Here is a 15840-nt window from a genome sequence, read left to right as displayed (position 1 = left end):
TAGCGTGCACTGACCAGGCAGACAGCCCATATTATAGCGGTCCTTATTTGGCAGAATTGTGTCTGCAATGTGTAGTCCTTGAATCACAATACAACGGCCAGACCACTCTACCCTGTACCTTCCACACACGCACACACACTCACACAGACAAAAATGGCCCCCTCTGCAACGTCGACGGCCACGGTGACGGCAGCCCAGCAGCCCAAGATGTCGCTGGCGACCGAGGATGAGGCGCTGGCGGCCATGGCCCACCGCGGCAAAGCGCTGCCGGGCATCCCGGTGTTCGCGACGCACGCAGAGACGCGGCAGTGGCAGCTAGAGCACATGGCCGCGGCCTTCCGCGTCTTTGCGCGCGAGGGATACAGCGAGGGCATCTCGGGTCACATCAGCGTGCGCGACCCCGAGCACGCGGACCGGTTCTGGATCAACCCGCTGGGCGTGCACTTTGGCATGATGCGAGCGAGTGACATGATCTGCGTCGATCTGGCCGGTGAAGTCGTCGGCGGCAACACGGCCGGCTCCATCAACGCGGCCGGCTTCTCCATCCACTCGTCCGTCCACCGGGCTCGGCCAGACATCCACGCCATCTGCCACACGCACTCCGTTCACGGGCGTGCCTATTCGGCCTTTGGCCGTCCGCTCGAGATGATCAACCAGGACGTCTGCTACTTTTACCGTGCCCACGCCGTCTACTCGCAGTACGGCGGCATCGCCAACGACGCGTCCGAGGGTGAACGTATCGCTCAGAGCCTCGGCGCCCACAACAAGGCCGCCATCCTGCTCAACCACGGCCTCCTCACCACCGGTCGCACCGTCGACGAGGCGGCCTTCCTCTTCTGCCTCATGGAGCGCAGCTGCCGCGTCCAGATGCTCGCCGACGCCGCTGGCCTGCCCAAGACCATCGTCAGCGACGACGAGGCCGCCTACAACTTCCGCATGGCCAGCACGCCCGTAAGCACGCTCGTCTGCTCCTGCCCTCCCTGCTCCCATGCTAACGTCCCAGGACTGCCTCTATGTCGAGTTCCAGCCCGAGTACAAGTACGAGGAGTTCCGGTCCGACGACTTCAAGCGTTAGCCCTATCGCCTGTACCCGTATCATCATTAGTCTGCAGTGACACAAATAAACACACATGCTCCGTACACACGTGTAAAAACCACGCGCCCCGCCTGTCGATGCAGGGATCTGTTCCTGGTCACAGCGGAAGACCACGCGCTGTCTCCACTACGTTCCAGCGGTAATGTGCTGCACTAATCCGGATTATACGCTATAGCCGCCTGGCCTGCAGGGGAGCAGCGCCCACACTCCGCTAAAGGCTGCGCTAGACAGGACATACGCACTACCTGTAATGCCCGTGACAGCGGTTAATCCGACGCAAGAGATAAGCGGCGGGTCCGTGTGAGATTGCGTGCCGGAGACACACAAAATAAGGACGCTTCCTTATCACGACACCCCACAATCCGCTCTATTGTGCCCTGTAGCCGGTAACCGAAGGATCGCCGAGAGTTGCATAGGGGCGTAACCTGTATATAAGTCAAAATTGGGTCGCCTCGTCGAGCATGTTTGAGTCTGCATCCTCCTCGCCCTCCCCGTTCTTCATCTTCTTCCTCATCATCACTCTGGCAAGATGGGAATACCTAGTGTCGACGAAAAGGTGGCAACTGCCGACAGCGATGTGGCCGAGGGCCAGGCTACCAATGTCTCGGCCGGTTCCCAGCACCTGCACCGCAAGCTACGCGGTAACGAGGTGCAGATGTTTGCAATTGGAGCAGCCATTGGAACGTGTACGTAGTACTGTCAATCTCGCTGTGCTTTCGCGTCTGTTGAATTTTGTTGGATATATCATTGTTTTGTTTGATTCTTGAATATCTTGATTTTCCTCTCCTTTTCCGTTGTTTACATCGTTCTATGGTCTCCTTCTTCCGCTAACCCCCCCAGCCCTGTACGTGCAGATGGGCTCTGCCCTGCCCAAGGGTGGCCCTGCCGGCCTCTTCATCGCCTTTATCATCTGGGGTGCCATCATGTGGGCCGTCAACGAGTGCTTCGCCGAGATGGTCACCTACGTTCCCGTGCCGTCCCCCTTTGTCCGCTTCGGCAGCGAGTGGGTCGACGGTGCGCTCGGCTTCGCCATGGCCTGGAACTTCTTCCTCAACATGGCCTTTCTCGTGCCCTTTGAGATCGTCGCCATGAACATCATGATCACCTTCTGGTCCGACGATGTGCCTGTCTCGGCCATCATCATGGCCATGATCGTTGCCTACACCCTGCTCAATGTCGCCACCGTCCGCTACTTTGGCATCAGCGAGTTCTACCTCTCCATCTTCAAGGTCCTCCTTATGCTAGGCCTGTTCTTCTTCACCTTCATCACCATGCTCGGCGGCAACCCAATCCACGACCGCTACGGCTTCCGCTACTGGAAAAACCCGGGCTCTTTTGTCGAGCACATCGTCACCGGCAACACCGGTCGCTTTTGCGGTATCATCTCCTGCATGTACCAGGCCAGCTTCTCGTACGTCTCTCCCTCTCCCTCTCCCTCTGCTACCGGCTCCTGCCACCCCGATTCTGACACGATCCAGCGTCTGCGGTCCCGAGTACATCTCCATGGTTGCCGGCGAGGCTGAGAACCCCCGCAAGGCCTTGCCGCCTGCCTTCCGCTCCTTCGTCTGGCGCATCCTCTTCTTCTTTGTCGGCTCGGCACTTTGCATGGGCATCGTCATCCCCTACAACGACACCACCCTGAGCAACATCCTCGGCGGCACCACCAGTGGCTCCGGAACCGGTGCAGCATCGTGAGTCCATCTGCCGCTCCTGATTGTCTCTCTATAAAGACTAATACACATTTGCAGCCCCTATGTTATCGCCATGGAGCGCCTGAAAATCAGCGGCTTGCCCCATCTCGTCAACGCCCTCATCATGACCTCCATCTTCAGTGCCGGCAATGGTCTGCTCTTTTCTGCCACCCGCACTCTGCATGGAATGTCGCTCGAGGGCCACGCCCCTCGCTTCTTTTCCTTCTGCACAAAGGCCGGCGTCCCCATCTACGCCCTCCTCTTCTCCCTGTGCTTCTGCTTCCTCGCTTTCCTGCAAGTTAGCAGCTCCTCGGCCGAGGTCCTCAACTACCTCGTCGACCTTGTCACCTGCTGCCAGCTGATCAACTACCTCTGCGCCGCTGCCATCTACCGCCACTTCTACTCCGCCCTGGCCCGCAATAACATCTCGCGCGATACGCTGCCCTACAAGGGCCGCTTCCAGCCGTACACGTCCTACATCGCCATGGCTGGCACCACATTTATGCTTCTTGCCGGTGGCTATGATGTCTTCATCTCTGGCCGCTGGTCTATCAAGTGGTTCATGCTGGACTACGCCATGATTGGCTTTTTCATCGTCCTATTTATTGTCTGGAAGCTCGTCTTCCGTACCTCTTATGTGCGGCCAGGTACGGCAGATATCAGCCTCGGTGGTCTGAAAGAAGAGATTGACAACTACGAGGCTATGTACGTTGCTCGGCAGCGTGGCAAGATTGGAAAGTATATCGATAAACTGTTCGAATGAGCTGGGATTCCACTAGTTGAGTAGCTATTAATGAAGACACGAACATTTTTGCGTCATAAGGAGCAAATATCACCTTACAAGACTATTTAACCCTCATCTACAACGATATCTATGCCACTAATGTATGATCCTGCGTCACTTAAGAATAGCACAGTCATCCATGTCAGCCCGGCCGGACAGCCCATCCGTCCGCTCGGGTTGTACGCTGTTCAAAATTAGTCGATGGCCGGAATTGTACTATATAAAGACAACCGACCCACCAGAGCCCTGTTCGATCATCTGTCGAGCCGCGGCTTGAGCACGTATGAACGCCTGGTGGTGTTGATAGCCTGTGTCGATATAGACACTTATTATCTTATGGCATTGCTTGGTCAACGGAGAAGGCAGCTGTGTAGCTGGAAATGGGCATTGTAGAGCGTCTCATTCATCGTACGGGTAAGCCGGATGGGCAGAGCAGATGCTGGGCTCACGAGTTGTCTTCATCTTCGCTCTCTCTCTCGCGGAACTGGCGCGACATTGGGTTTGGCTGCAGCTCGACATCGCTCGAGTCGTATTCTGTGTCTATGGACGTAAGGTCCGGGAAAGAGAAGGCCGATGGACGAAGTTTGGCCGGCCATGGGCCTGATGACATGCACTTTGCACAATCGTACATTCCTGGTGAGGCATATGTAAATGCACCATAAATATACAATCCACAAAAACTGGATTGGAATACTGAAAAATGATATGCAATGGTGCATGCGCATCTTACGGAATACGGCCTCCGGGCAGCCGCAAAAGGCAGATGCATTATGCCATACTCAGTACATGATACATCCCGCGGCTGGCAACCCCTCCCCCTCCATCAGGAAATAGCCAGGAATGGAAGTACGATGGCAGGGCAGAAGTGTCCCGTCCTTGACCAGTAGCGAGACATACGAGAGCAGGCGCCGTTTGCTGCAAGTCAGAAGAGCGGTCCATACTTTCTTTCCCCACCGACTCGGTGAACATTGCTGGCCGCTGTCACGTGTCTTGTTCCGCCCGACCCAGAAAATTTTGTCAGCAATGTGGTTTTGATTTTCGCTTTCGTTCAAAAATAGTCACTTAAGAAACTATCCCCGTGACGTGATCGCAGTTTCTTATTCTTTATTTCAAATCAATTAGCACCGCCCAGAGTCTCTTCCTGAATGTCGTCGGACCGTTCCATTTCAGAGGCGGCACAGAACCAAGTCCGGAGGTTTTGTCGCCAGTACTTGCAGCTTGAACAGCAGCTGACATATCCCGACGCGCAGTACTTGAAAGAAGACAGTGTTCAGGAAATTATCTATCAGAGTCTCTGGGGACCAGAAGCACGGCACAATTGTGGCTCACCTCGGTACCAACTCAAAACTCTTAAAAAACTTGTCGGGAACGTTGAAGCCGGCATCGAAGACTGGGATAAATACGTTAGTACGCCATAGTTGCAATTAACTGAGAGACTACGGGCTTCACTCTACTAACATGATATGAAGGGGGTTCATGATGGCCTGATGGAGCGCATGTCGGAACTGCTCAGCCAGCCACTGCCCTCTGAATTGGCAGCCGCCCAGCAAAAAACTTACGTTGTATACACCATTTCTGCACTCGATGAGAGCGGTGGTAGAGATATTACTAAGGCGTCCGACGATTGCCCAAAAATAACGCTTCTTGAATCCCGCACGATCATTTCCGCGCAAGGGACGACTGGACTGGCGACATGGGAGGCTGCACTTCACATGGGTCAATACCTATGCAGTCGACCTGATTATATAAAAGGAAAGCACGTCCTGGAGCTTGGGGCAGGGACAGGTTATTTGTCTATCCTGTGCGCTCAGTATTTGGGAGCTGCGGATGTGCTCGCGACTGACGGATCCGATGACGTCATCAATAACCTACCCGAGAGCTTCTTTCTGAACGGCCTGCAGGGCTCGACGAAGGCCACGGTAGCGGGCCTTAAATGGGGCCACGCACTTATCGGGACGGAAGAGTCGAAGTGGAGAGGAGGACGGCCGGTGGACATCGTGTTAGGGGCTGATATCACCTACGACGGCAGTGTCATACCTCTCCTCATAGCAACATTTACAGACTTGGTTGACCTGTTTCCTCATGTTGTCATATTGGTGGCGGCCACGGAGCGTAACAGAACAACCTTCGAGAAATTTATGACCTCGGCATCGCGGTCTGGCTTCACGGTGGAAGAGATCACTTTCCCTTTGACACCAAGAGAGGTACAAGCAGGTCCTTTTTACAGCGATTCTGTGCCCATACACATATGTTTGCTACAGTACAGAACGAAGATAAATACATAGTTTAGACATGTGCAACCTGTCAACAAGGACTGAGTAGTACATTGATGCTTCTGCAGAAATCTGTGACTGGCTTGTGAAAGTGCCTGTGCTTTACTTGTTCAGTCACGAGACAATTGCGGCTCTGCTTCAATTTTATTTATATTTTTGTCCTTCCAGCCACAAGTAAGCAGACATGAGTCTTCAATATTATCATCAGGTATCCAACTATGTATGTGAGTCGATAATAATTGTGGTGGGGCGAGGTATTCAAATTGTCGTTGTAGTGACGCTTCGTCGAATCATCAATCCGGGCGCTGGGCATCATGTGCCAATGAAACGGCGGCAGGTCAACCAACAGAGACCGGCTCAGTGGTCTAGTGGTATGATTCGCGCTTCGGGTTGTCCCCTTTACATCAAAATGTAAAATGTGCGAGGTCTCGGGTTCGATCCCCGACTGAGCCCTTTGTATTACCTGTTTTTTTTTATGTTTTCAGTGGTCGCCTAGCCTAACGACCGCCCGGTGTTGCTCATGGTGCATTTTCAAGGGCAATTGCCATTTTTTTTTTTGGCTAGATCATTCTGTCTCCTGCCTAGTATCTTGCAACAGTCCTCGCTTCTACACCAACTCTATGTCGTCTTCTGATTCTATATTTATCTTGGAATTGCTGTTGATAGATAAATTCCACAGGGGTCGATCATCGCCAGTAGAGGTTTGTTACATTGTCAAGAAACATCTACCATCACAACTACGTCGTAGATCTGACGCACAGTGGGCGGCCTCCAGCACTAAATTCTGCCCTAATATTTCCAGTGCCGCCATCCGACACGACAGAACAAATGCCGAATTCCTACCTGCTACTTCGAATGGGGGTTTCTGGCAAAATCAGGCCTCATTCCCGACATCACGGATTGGCATAATGGAATCGAGCCATTATGGGTGGGAGTAGAATAGAGAATGGAACTCATACCTTGGGGGACATTGGTGGTGTGCTGTACTCAGCTGTCTCGGCGAGCCAAGACCTACACCCACACCTGCATCCGCACCCGAAGCAATATTGAGACGGAAGAGCTGCGCCATTATTTGGGGTTCCATGGCGCCACTGTCAGAGGTAGCTCGTATAGTAACACTTTCAACGTGCTCATCCATACTGGCTCGGACATGAGCGGCACAGGGAGCCAGCAGGCCAGCACGAGGTAGCCGTGCAGCAATGGCCAGTACCACTCGAGATGGTGGAATTCTAGGATGGCACCGGGCTGGGACCGTTGCCCACTGCCGCCACAGAGGAATGACATGGTCTGTCTCCTGCGGAGGAACAGGCCTGCCGCGCCCAACTGTTCTTTTATGGCCCATGAGTCCAATAGCAGTTGAACATGTTTTGTCATTTTCCCATCGCAACAGTCTATCAGAAGAGGTAGAGAAGAAGGTTCAACCGGATGACGAGAGATTGGGTCGTGGCTAGGATGTCTGACTCAGTATGAGAGCTGTTCTGGGGCACGTCAGCCAAAGAACGCCTTTTTTAGAAAGAACAAAGATTGACCAAAAACAGCACCGGCCCTCGCTGAGCTGTGGTGTCATTTTGGAGAAGCAAACGGTCGGGTTTTTCAGAAGTGCTCGGCATCAGTTCTGAGCCTCCTAGCAGCATCTTTCACCATACGGGCAGTGTAGCCCGTGGCCCCGCAGCTTTTAATACAACATTTGTGAAAAGGGCATGGCTTTTAGCGGGCCAATGTCTTTTACTTGACAAAGGCTTGACTTTCTACAACTCCAGTCATACACCATGTGTTTGTGAATACTGAAGCAGGCGCGGAGCCGGAACTTCAAGTGCTAGAGCCAGAGCCCCGGTACTTTGCTCGAACGAGTGGAGACGTTCCAACATATTGCTCAATCAATTCGCACATTAACCTTGAGCCCAATATTGTGTAATTTTATTCGTTGATAGCTTGCAGATAGATATTAGCCAGCTTTCTCCTTTCGGAAGTTTCTAAACAAGTCTCAAATCAAAATCATATAGCCATTTCGTATCAAGAAATACGAGCAAAAACATAAGGAGTTCTTTACCGGTCGTACTAATATAAGTGTTTCTTGATTATCATATTACTAAATTATTCCTGTTCTCGAAACGCCTGTACCATTGTGACTGAAGTGCCTTGCCCAGCGTAGAAGATCAAGAATTTGCCATCGGAGAGAAGGGCCCGCTGGAGTGCTATAAGAGGCAGAAAAGGATGCATAATGAATGGCAACACCAATACTTTTGATAAGTGGTCATGGTAGAACGAACATGAGAACCTCCCCAAAAATAGAAGGTTGCTGACAAACAATTACCAAAGTACTAGTCGACGAGAGCGGGTGAGCACGACATTGTGTCAGAGCTGTAGCAAGATACAGAGACGGGAGTAATCATAGCTCTACTCTTAGTCAACCTAACAACATGGAAACCATTCGAACACACCGGGTTTCGCGTAAGCAATACGTTACGCTTATTTAATTTACCTTTCAAGCTTTTTCGCCAGTACCTCCTTCTCTTCCATATTCCACTCTTCACTCCTTCCATTTCTAATCCCCAAACTCCCCTTTCCTTACAACAAATTTCCATCCGTTCCTTCCGCCGTGATATCGACCCCCCTTTTCCAATTTGTTTCCTTCTTTATCGGCCCTCCAACCCATTGATAGACTCCGCTATGTCGCCGAATTCTTCTTGCTTGTCGGTCGACACGCCCGGGACGACGGTCTACACGCCTTCCATATCTTCCACAGTCGAAACAGGGTCGTCTTCTCAGCCCCCAACTCTGCAGGAGCTATCAAGAATATTCCACTTGAAAAACAAAGATACCTGGCTTGATGATGGAGACAAAGCAGAATGCGCTATTTTCTTTGCATATGGCTCAAATAGCTTCAAAGGGGCGAAACATGGTCCCGAGACCTGGACTGCAGTCCTCTTGGTATACACTCCAGATGTGCCTCGCTTGATGCGCGAGGGGTTCCATTGGTCTTCGGAAAACATTGTCCCAGAGCTAAATGGGGCTCAAGTCGACTGCAAATGGAAACCCAACAATATAATGTACCCTGATGAAGTACAAATTCCCGGAAAAACATACGAGAACCGCCGCTATCTCTTGACCGATTTATCGGAAGACTGCCGTTGGACCGCATGTTTGATAGCTACAAGCTCTTCCGGTGATATGCGAGTATTATCTCGGTTTCGCCCTGCAGATCTTACATTAGAAAAGCTTGATGTTTGTGTTGCACTACAAAACGAACATCTAGCTTATCTATACAGTCCATTTAGCCCTCACAATTTCATCAATGCCGTCTATGATGACATGCCGCTTGAAGGTCAATGGCCATGGCCGAAAAGAAACAAGAGTCGGTACTTTTTCGGAGAGAATGAGAAGCAGCAGGTCTCAGGAAGCGGCGATGAAGCTAAAAGGGATTACCTACTAGGTATCAAAGCGTTTTGGAAATAGTGTACAAGACGACGAGAAAACGATAATACAAGGGAAATTGGTATTCATCTCTGATATTAACCCGTAAAATGGCACTTCATGTTCCATATCAAGATCGTTCTTGCTTGTGGTACAAATAGTTGGCTGCCACTGCACCTACCGTTCTTGGGCTAACGATACCTCATGCAAGCAGTCGCATTTTAGTGGTTTACTCCTTCCTCTCTCGACCTCTTTACTCTTTCCAAACCTGGTCCAATAAGTTCAAAGTTTCCTTGAAAGAGGAAAGATTAGAATGCATTACTGAGGAAAGAACCCCCCCTCCCCCCCACTCCCCACTCCCAGCAGAGAGCTACAAATACCAAGCATTGTTCCTCGCTTGGCTTGGCTTGGCTTCTGCAACTCTCCAGGATCACCGCAATCATGACTTTCACCTCAGCTTTATACAACATCTTACAGTTCGTACACCCCCATCAATCAACCACTGTCCACGCATATTTCACAGATCATGCTCTCTCTTTATATCTTTCAATTGTGATCATTTCTGATCTGTTACAGGAACCCGGTACTCATCGTGGGCTTTTTGCGCCCCGACAGCCCCAGGTCCCACTGGCCGTCGCCCTACGAATCATCGACAGCCTCTACGCAGACCGAAGACAACTGGACGGAAGCCGAGACACAACCGGCAGAGCAGCAGAATCCCGAGCAGCTCCCCTTTGTGCCGATAAGCGAACAACCTGTGGAATCGCTCACCGAGCGGCCATCCAGCACATCGCTCACCGAGCGGCCATCCAGCACGGCGCTTCACACTCTTCCGCCCTTCGGATCTTTTTCTGAATTTATCTGGCGTCTCAATTGCAGGCCCTCATCGAACGGATCGTCGACGAACAGTACAGGTACGTCCCAATTGACTGACGTGACAGGTCAAGTGCCCCCAGATGGGGAGCCCGTCAGTGGGAACGACCGACAGTGGACCAGGGGCAGTTGGGAGAGGCGACCTGTGGTGATGCCGGGTGTTTACACGAGCAACCAGACGATGCTCGTATTTTTGTTATTGGTTGTCTTTGCGTTGTTGGTGGGCAAGTCAGTTGGGGAGGGAGTGCTGACTGCGTTGGGGTCGGGCCTTCAGGGGGTTTGATCCGGCGGGCGCAGAGACAAAGGAAGGGGTTTTGCTTTTGTTCCTGTATATACATTCTGCATTTTTATCTTGTACATATTTTGCAGTTCCTGTTTTTGTTTTTGTTTTCTGCATTGTTTTTCTGGTATTGTTTTTTCTGTATCTCTAGATAGCGACTTCAGCGTTTGTTTTTTTTTTTTAGTCGAGCATGTTTTGTTTTGCTTTTTTTGTTTTGCTTTTTGTTTTGCTTTCTTTGTTTTATAGCCAGCGAGCGAGTTTTGCTTCCTTTGTTTTTTTGCTGTATATATTTGCTGCATACTTTTCCTGTATTATTATGGTGATCCTGTAGATAGTTTTCTTTTTTTTTTGGGCGCCAGCAAGTGCGAGTGCTCTTTTTTTTTTTTTTTTTTAAACATTAAAATAAGTCACGTGATATATCATGTGACTGTTGAACTGTGCCGGCTTGAATCGTAAGAGTCTGATCAATGAAGTCCACCTTTTGCCAGTAATTTGTCTGTGCGTAAGTTTTCGTTGATACGGCTTGCCGAAAAAGAAAAAGCAACCATCCTTGTGTTTGTCAAAGCGGTGGCGAGAGCTATAAAACGAAGACGTACGTGGCAATGACAGGTATCTGGCGGTCGAGCATAATAACTGCTGCAACACGCCAACCTGTGCATAACTACATGTACTCTGCTTGGCCTAGAGCGATGTGACAAAAAAGTCGTACTTTGGAGCTCCAGTTATGGCGGCGCATGCTTCAATGTTACGTCCGGTGTTTTGTTTGTCCCTGGCTGGAAAGGACGAGACGGACTGACTGTTTGGCTGACGACGTCGCGTTTACTCGGAAGAGTCTCATCTACTTGGCAGACATGCAACGATAGCAAGTTCATATTACCTGTGACTCTCCAATCCCTTTCCGCTAACTGATTGGATTGCATATCATAGAGACCATCAGTCTTCGCAAGAGATACTGATCTTGTGGTCAGTTTCATATGGGCGACCGTATGGACAAAGTCGAGTGATCTAGTACCATTATTGCGAGTTTTATGGTATGCATTCATCCTACCGATTCAAGGCTGCCACCGCACGATCGCCCACGCCGATATACTGCTTTCATACACACCTACTCTAGACCAGACTGCTGTCTGGTAGTATACACCTCTGGCTTCGAATGCTACATCGATAGCTTTAAGCCTCGTCACGCGACACTGCCTTCGCTTACAGCTTCGAATTATTCAGCAAACCAGGACAGTTCGACCTCGATATCATTTACAACGATGAAAACACACCACACTCTGCACGGGAAAGCACAACACTACAAAAGCTAATGGTGCACACTAAATTGCCGTGATACCGATGTACTGGTGATTGTTGTAGCAAATATCGAGTCACATAAGAACCGAAAGCCGAGCCGGTCCAAAGAGCAGGAAACACATCGCTGTCGTGCCGCACGATGCATCAGACTTGTCGATCCGGGAAAAGAACAACGACGAGGCAGACGTTTATAGTTCTCGTAGCAGGAACTGAGCAATGACGCAACAAGAAGTACATCTCAGATCCAGTACCAAGACCCACCCGATGTCGATCTCGGATGTTGGTTGCAGATCTACTCCACAAGGCAGCATATTCGCCCCCGCCTGGGCTGAAGTACAGAGCGCAAGTCATCAAAGTAGATCTCCAATCCGTCTCGTAACCTTTCTTTAACAGTACACTATGCGGTCATATATCGCCTACAGCACTCTTTTCGGAAGAATCTACCGCGTTTCGACTACAGCCAAACCTAGCCTTGTCAGTATGGCGACAAAGAGGACGCGCGCAAGATTATCTAGCGTGCGTGTCGATGAAGACGATGTCAAGATCAGCGCAGCATCTACCACTGTGATCAAAGAAGAGCGAAAATCCACTCGAGCATCCAAAAGGATTAAATCCCAGGCCACAGGGAAGGACACAACGTATACACCCATCGCAACGACTACCAAGCCCAAAACCACGCTCACAACAAAGGCAAAAGTGGACGTTGTGAAGCCTGGCCCAAGACTAAAATATGAATCGCCTCTGGAAGGAGGAAACCTCCCACTTCCTTGGAAAGGCAGATTAGGCTACGTAGGATCTCCTTGCACATTGGCTCTCGAACTCTGCATGTATACTGACCATTGCAGGCCTGTCTCAACACTTATTTGCGGACGGCGACGCCGCCGGTGTTCTGCTCGCGCACGTGTCGCCTTTCCTCCATTTTGGAGCAACGACACCCGCTGCAAGACCCGGAGCAGCCACCGCACCGGACGAAGAACCGGCCAGACCGGACACAGCCGGCAGACACGTGCCGTGGCCAGCGATATGTCGAGGCGCTGGGGCTGGCCAACGCGCGAGACCTGGCGGCAATGTTGCGGTGGAACGAGCGGTTCGGCATCCGGTTCCTGCGCTTGAGCTCTGACATGTTTCCATTTGCGAGCCATGGCGAGCATGGCTATGCGCTGGCGCCGTTTGCAGCCGAGACACTGGCGGCGGCCGGATGCGTCGCCGCGAAGTACGGCCACCGTCTGACGACTCATCCGGGACAATATACACAGCTGGGGTCACCCCGCGAGGACGTGGTCACGGCAGCGCTGCGCGACCTGGCCTACCACGCTGAGATGCTGCGACTGCTGCAGCTGCCGCCACAACAGGACCGCGACGCCGTGATGATCTTACATATGGGCGGTGTATTTGGTGACAAGGCGGCAACGCTGCGGCGGTTCACCCAGGTCTACCGCGAGAAGCTCACGGATGAGGTACGAGCCCGATTGGTGCTTGAGAACGACGACGTCGCCTGGAGCGTGCACGACCTTCTGCCTGTCTGTGAGGAGCTCGGCATTCCGCTGGTGCTTGACTATCACCACCACAGCATCGTCCACGTCAACAACGAGAACGAGAAAGAGGGTGATAACGAGAGCGAGAACGAGGACGCCGATCTAGACACCAGTCCACCCTCAGTCGCCGCACGGACAGATCTCGCTGCGCGTATTCGGGCCACCTGGACGGCCAAAGGCATCACACCCAAGATGCACTACTCGGAGCCCAGTGCAGGCCCACTGGCGACACCACATCAGCGACGAAAGCATAGCGCACGAGTCGTCACATTGCCTCCATGTCTGGCCGATGCCGACCTGATGATCGAGGCCAAGGACAAGGAGCAGGCTGTGTTTGATCTGATGCGGCGCTTCCAACTGCCGGGATTTGAGCGCATCGGCGACGTGCCGCCACACGAGCGAGATACTACCGCTGTTAAGAATTTTGATGGGGTCGATGTAGGCGGGCCGGAAGGACTCGTATACTGGCCGGAGGGACACGAAGATTGGCTCAAGCCGAAGAAGAAGTCTAGAAAGGTTGAGGATAAGGAGGAAGAAGACAAAGAGGAAGAGGAGTGAACAGCAGTCACGATTCGGTTAGCTTGTCGCTTTCCGGACGACCAATAGAACATGCAGTTATTTTTATAAGATACGCAGGGAGGCTTTGTAATGCATTAGATCGTCAAGTTTAAACAATTTTGCAAGCAGTTCGTGTCAGCCGGCAATTATCAGCCTAGACACATATATTGTCATGTTGTATCTGACGCCAAGCCCGAACTGATGCTACCCAAGGCCAATCAGCAACATGTACTGCAAGAAAGATGTCTCTTGCGCCGCATGGAAAATGATCGGGATATACCAGCTATTTACGCCGGCACGGAAAGCTCATCAGGCGAGAAACTGCCCAGCTGTCCCCCCATCGTCTCACCACCGATATGGCAGGAACACGAAGTGGGGCCGGAAGCTTTCTGATAGATCTCACACTGCTTTTATTTTCAAGCTTGTGAGATTCTATCCACCTTGAAAACGCATTGGGCTGTGCAGTTCTCCCAATTCAGGACGTATTCGACTTTGATTCCTCACGGCCATGATTCCATCCAGCAAAGCATACTGCGATGCCGATACCCACACAGCGGCAGGGGAAGAGCAGTGCGTCGACATTGGTGCTGACGGCGTACTTTTTCTCGGCGGAGCATAAGCTGACGTCCGCCGAAGGCGGTCCACGCTCAATTGCGAATGGCGTTGGCAGCTGCTGACAATCCGGGTGGGACAGGGACATTGCAAAAATACCGGGTGGTGCACCCGAATCTCAATTTCCCTCCGTCTTTGCTGGATATAAAACAGTAGAGGACGTTGTAGTCTGGTTTGGTTGAACCTTACTTCTCGCATCTCCTCCATCCCTCCTCTTCCCTTGCTATACTGACTTTCGTCTTGATCTGTTGGTCTCCAGGTCTTCCATTTTCAGTTTCTTGTGAAGATCGACAACAGCTCCTAATCTCAACCATTGTCTCTGTCTACCCACTCTCTCTCTACCCTCTACAATCTCCTCCACTATGGCTTCCATCTTCCGACGGCTGTTCCGCCGAAAGAAGCAGCCGCCTTTGGTCTGTGCTTTGGCTCTGGACGACAACGGCAGCCCGCTCATGGACAGCCCGGACCACGTGCACACAAACGCCTGCTTCATTGACTTTGAGCCACCGGCCCTGCTTGAGCTTTTCCAGTCCCAGGGCTGCGCTTCGTGCCCGCCGGCCGTTCCGAGCATTCAGGCCGCCGCCAACAGCCCCAACCGGCTGCTGTTGACCTACAACGTCACCGCCTTCGACGGAGGCGACTGGAAAGACACACTCGCCCGCAGCACCTGGGACCAGCGACAGCGAGCCTACCTCCGTCGCTGGCAGCGCAAGAGCCTGTTCACGCCACAGGTCGTCGTCAACGGTGTGGCCGACACCTCGGGCGCCAACGGGGCCGCCGACATGGATGAGGTTGTTCAGCGCGCTCGTGAGGCCGTCCACACCGCCATGCCCTTCCACATCCTGCTCGACGCCAACGACACTGAGATCCACATCGACTCGGACGCGCCCGTGCCCATCACCGGATACACGCATGTTGGCTTCGACGGGCTCGGCGGCCTCGTCGGCCACGAAGGCCATCAGGGCATGGCCCAGGCTCCGCCTCAGCCGCCTCCGCCGTCCGTCATGACCCACGACATCATGGTGGCCGTCTACCAGACCGATGACCAGACCGTCAAGATCGGCAAGGGTGTCAACAAGGGAAAGAAGCTGCTGCACCGCAACGTCGTCACTAGCCTAACCAAAATTGGCGAGTGGAGCGGTGGTAATGTGACCGTGAGCCTGCCGTCGGCTCGCTCGGCCATGCCTGGTGGTGTCGAGGCGGTCGCCTTTGTCCAAGCCGGCGCCGGTGGGCCAATTGTGGCGGTGGCAAAGATTTAAACTTCTGTCGTTCTTCTCTTATGTTTTACTTTCTCTTTTGCTTTAACACACGTTTCGCTCTAATTTGATTGTCGGGTAGTTTGAGGCTGTAGTATGGCAGCATATAGATTCTGATACGCGTTCCTTATATTCCATAGTGATTGGAATATACACAATTGGAAAAAAAATG

The 15840-nt window shown here is 52.1% G+C and overlaps 6 protein-coding genes across 6 annotated transcripts; all 6 read left to right on the top strand.

Annotated features, from left to right (window-relative positions):
- Nucleotides 1–153: 153 nt before the first annotated feature.
- Nucleotides 154–1075, top strand: CMQ_6344 (class 2 aldolase adducin domain containing protein; the record flags this gene model as incomplete). The annotated part of the gene is made up of 2 exons (XM_014315409.1): nt 154–951; nt 1004–1075. The coding sequence occupies 2 exons, from the start codon at nt 154–156 to the stop codon at nt 1073–1075; spliced, it is 870 nt and encodes a 289-aa protein (XP_014170884.1).
- Nucleotides 1076–1625: 550 nt separating this feature from the next.
- Nucleotides 1626–3550, top strand: CMQ_6040 (general amino acid permease; the record flags this gene model as incomplete). The annotated part of the gene is made up of 4 exons (XM_014315105.1): nt 1626–1782; nt 1937–2507; nt 2575–2787; nt 2845–3550. 4 exons carry the CDS (start codon nt 1626–1628, stop codon nt 3548–3550), a joined length of 1647 nt encoding a protein of 548 aa, XP_014170580.1.
- Nucleotides 3551–4716: 1166 nt separating this feature from the next.
- CMQ_5947 (uncharacterized protein) lies at nt 4717–5861 on the top strand (the record flags this gene model as incomplete). Its single annotated transcript, XM_014315012.1, has 3 exons — nt 4717–4974; nt 5041–5775; nt 5838–5861. The coding sequence occupies 3 exons, from the start codon at nt 4717–4719 to the stop codon at nt 5859–5861; spliced, it is 1017 nt and encodes a 338-aa protein (XP_014170487.1).
- Nucleotides 5862–9699: 3838 nt separating this feature from the next.
- On the top strand, nt 9700–10283 carry CMQ_6425 (uncharacterized protein; the record flags this gene model as incomplete). The annotated part of the gene is made up of 3 exons (XM_014315490.1): nt 9700–9734; nt 9835–10172; nt 10255–10283. 3 exons carry the CDS (start codon nt 9700–9702, stop codon nt 10281–10283), a joined length of 402 nt encoding a protein of 133 aa, XP_014170965.1.
- A 1904-nt stretch (nt 10284–12187) lies between these two features.
- CMQ_6466 (uv-endonuclease uve-1) lies at nt 12188–13800 on the top strand (the record flags this gene model as incomplete). The annotated part of the gene is made up of 2 exons (XM_014315531.1): nt 12188–12496; nt 12553–13800. The coding sequence occupies 2 exons, from the start codon at nt 12188–12190 to the stop codon at nt 13798–13800; spliced, it is 1557 nt and encodes a 518-aa protein (XP_014171006.1).
- Nucleotides 13801–14774: 974 nt separating this feature from the next.
- On the top strand, nt 14775–15671 carry CMQ_6329 (uncharacterized protein; the record flags this gene model as incomplete). Its single annotated transcript, XM_014315394.1, has 1 exon — nt 14775–15671. The coding sequence occupies one exon, from the start codon at nt 14775–14777 to the stop codon at nt 15669–15671; it is 897 nt and encodes a 298-aa protein (XP_014170869.1).
- Between the last annotated feature and the right edge of the window lie 169 nt (nt 15672–15840).

This window comes from Grosmannia clavigera (assembly GCF_000143105.1).
Source record: "Grosmannia clavigera kw1407 unplaced genomic scaffold GCSC_167, whole genome shotgun sequence".
Lineage (NCBI taxonomy): Eukaryota > Fungi > Ascomycota > Sordariomycetes > Ophiostomatales > Ophiostomataceae > Leptographium > Leptographium clavigerum.
The sequence above is the reverse complement of the archived record's forward strand: the minus strand, read 5'-3'. Positions and strand labels throughout refer to the sequence as shown.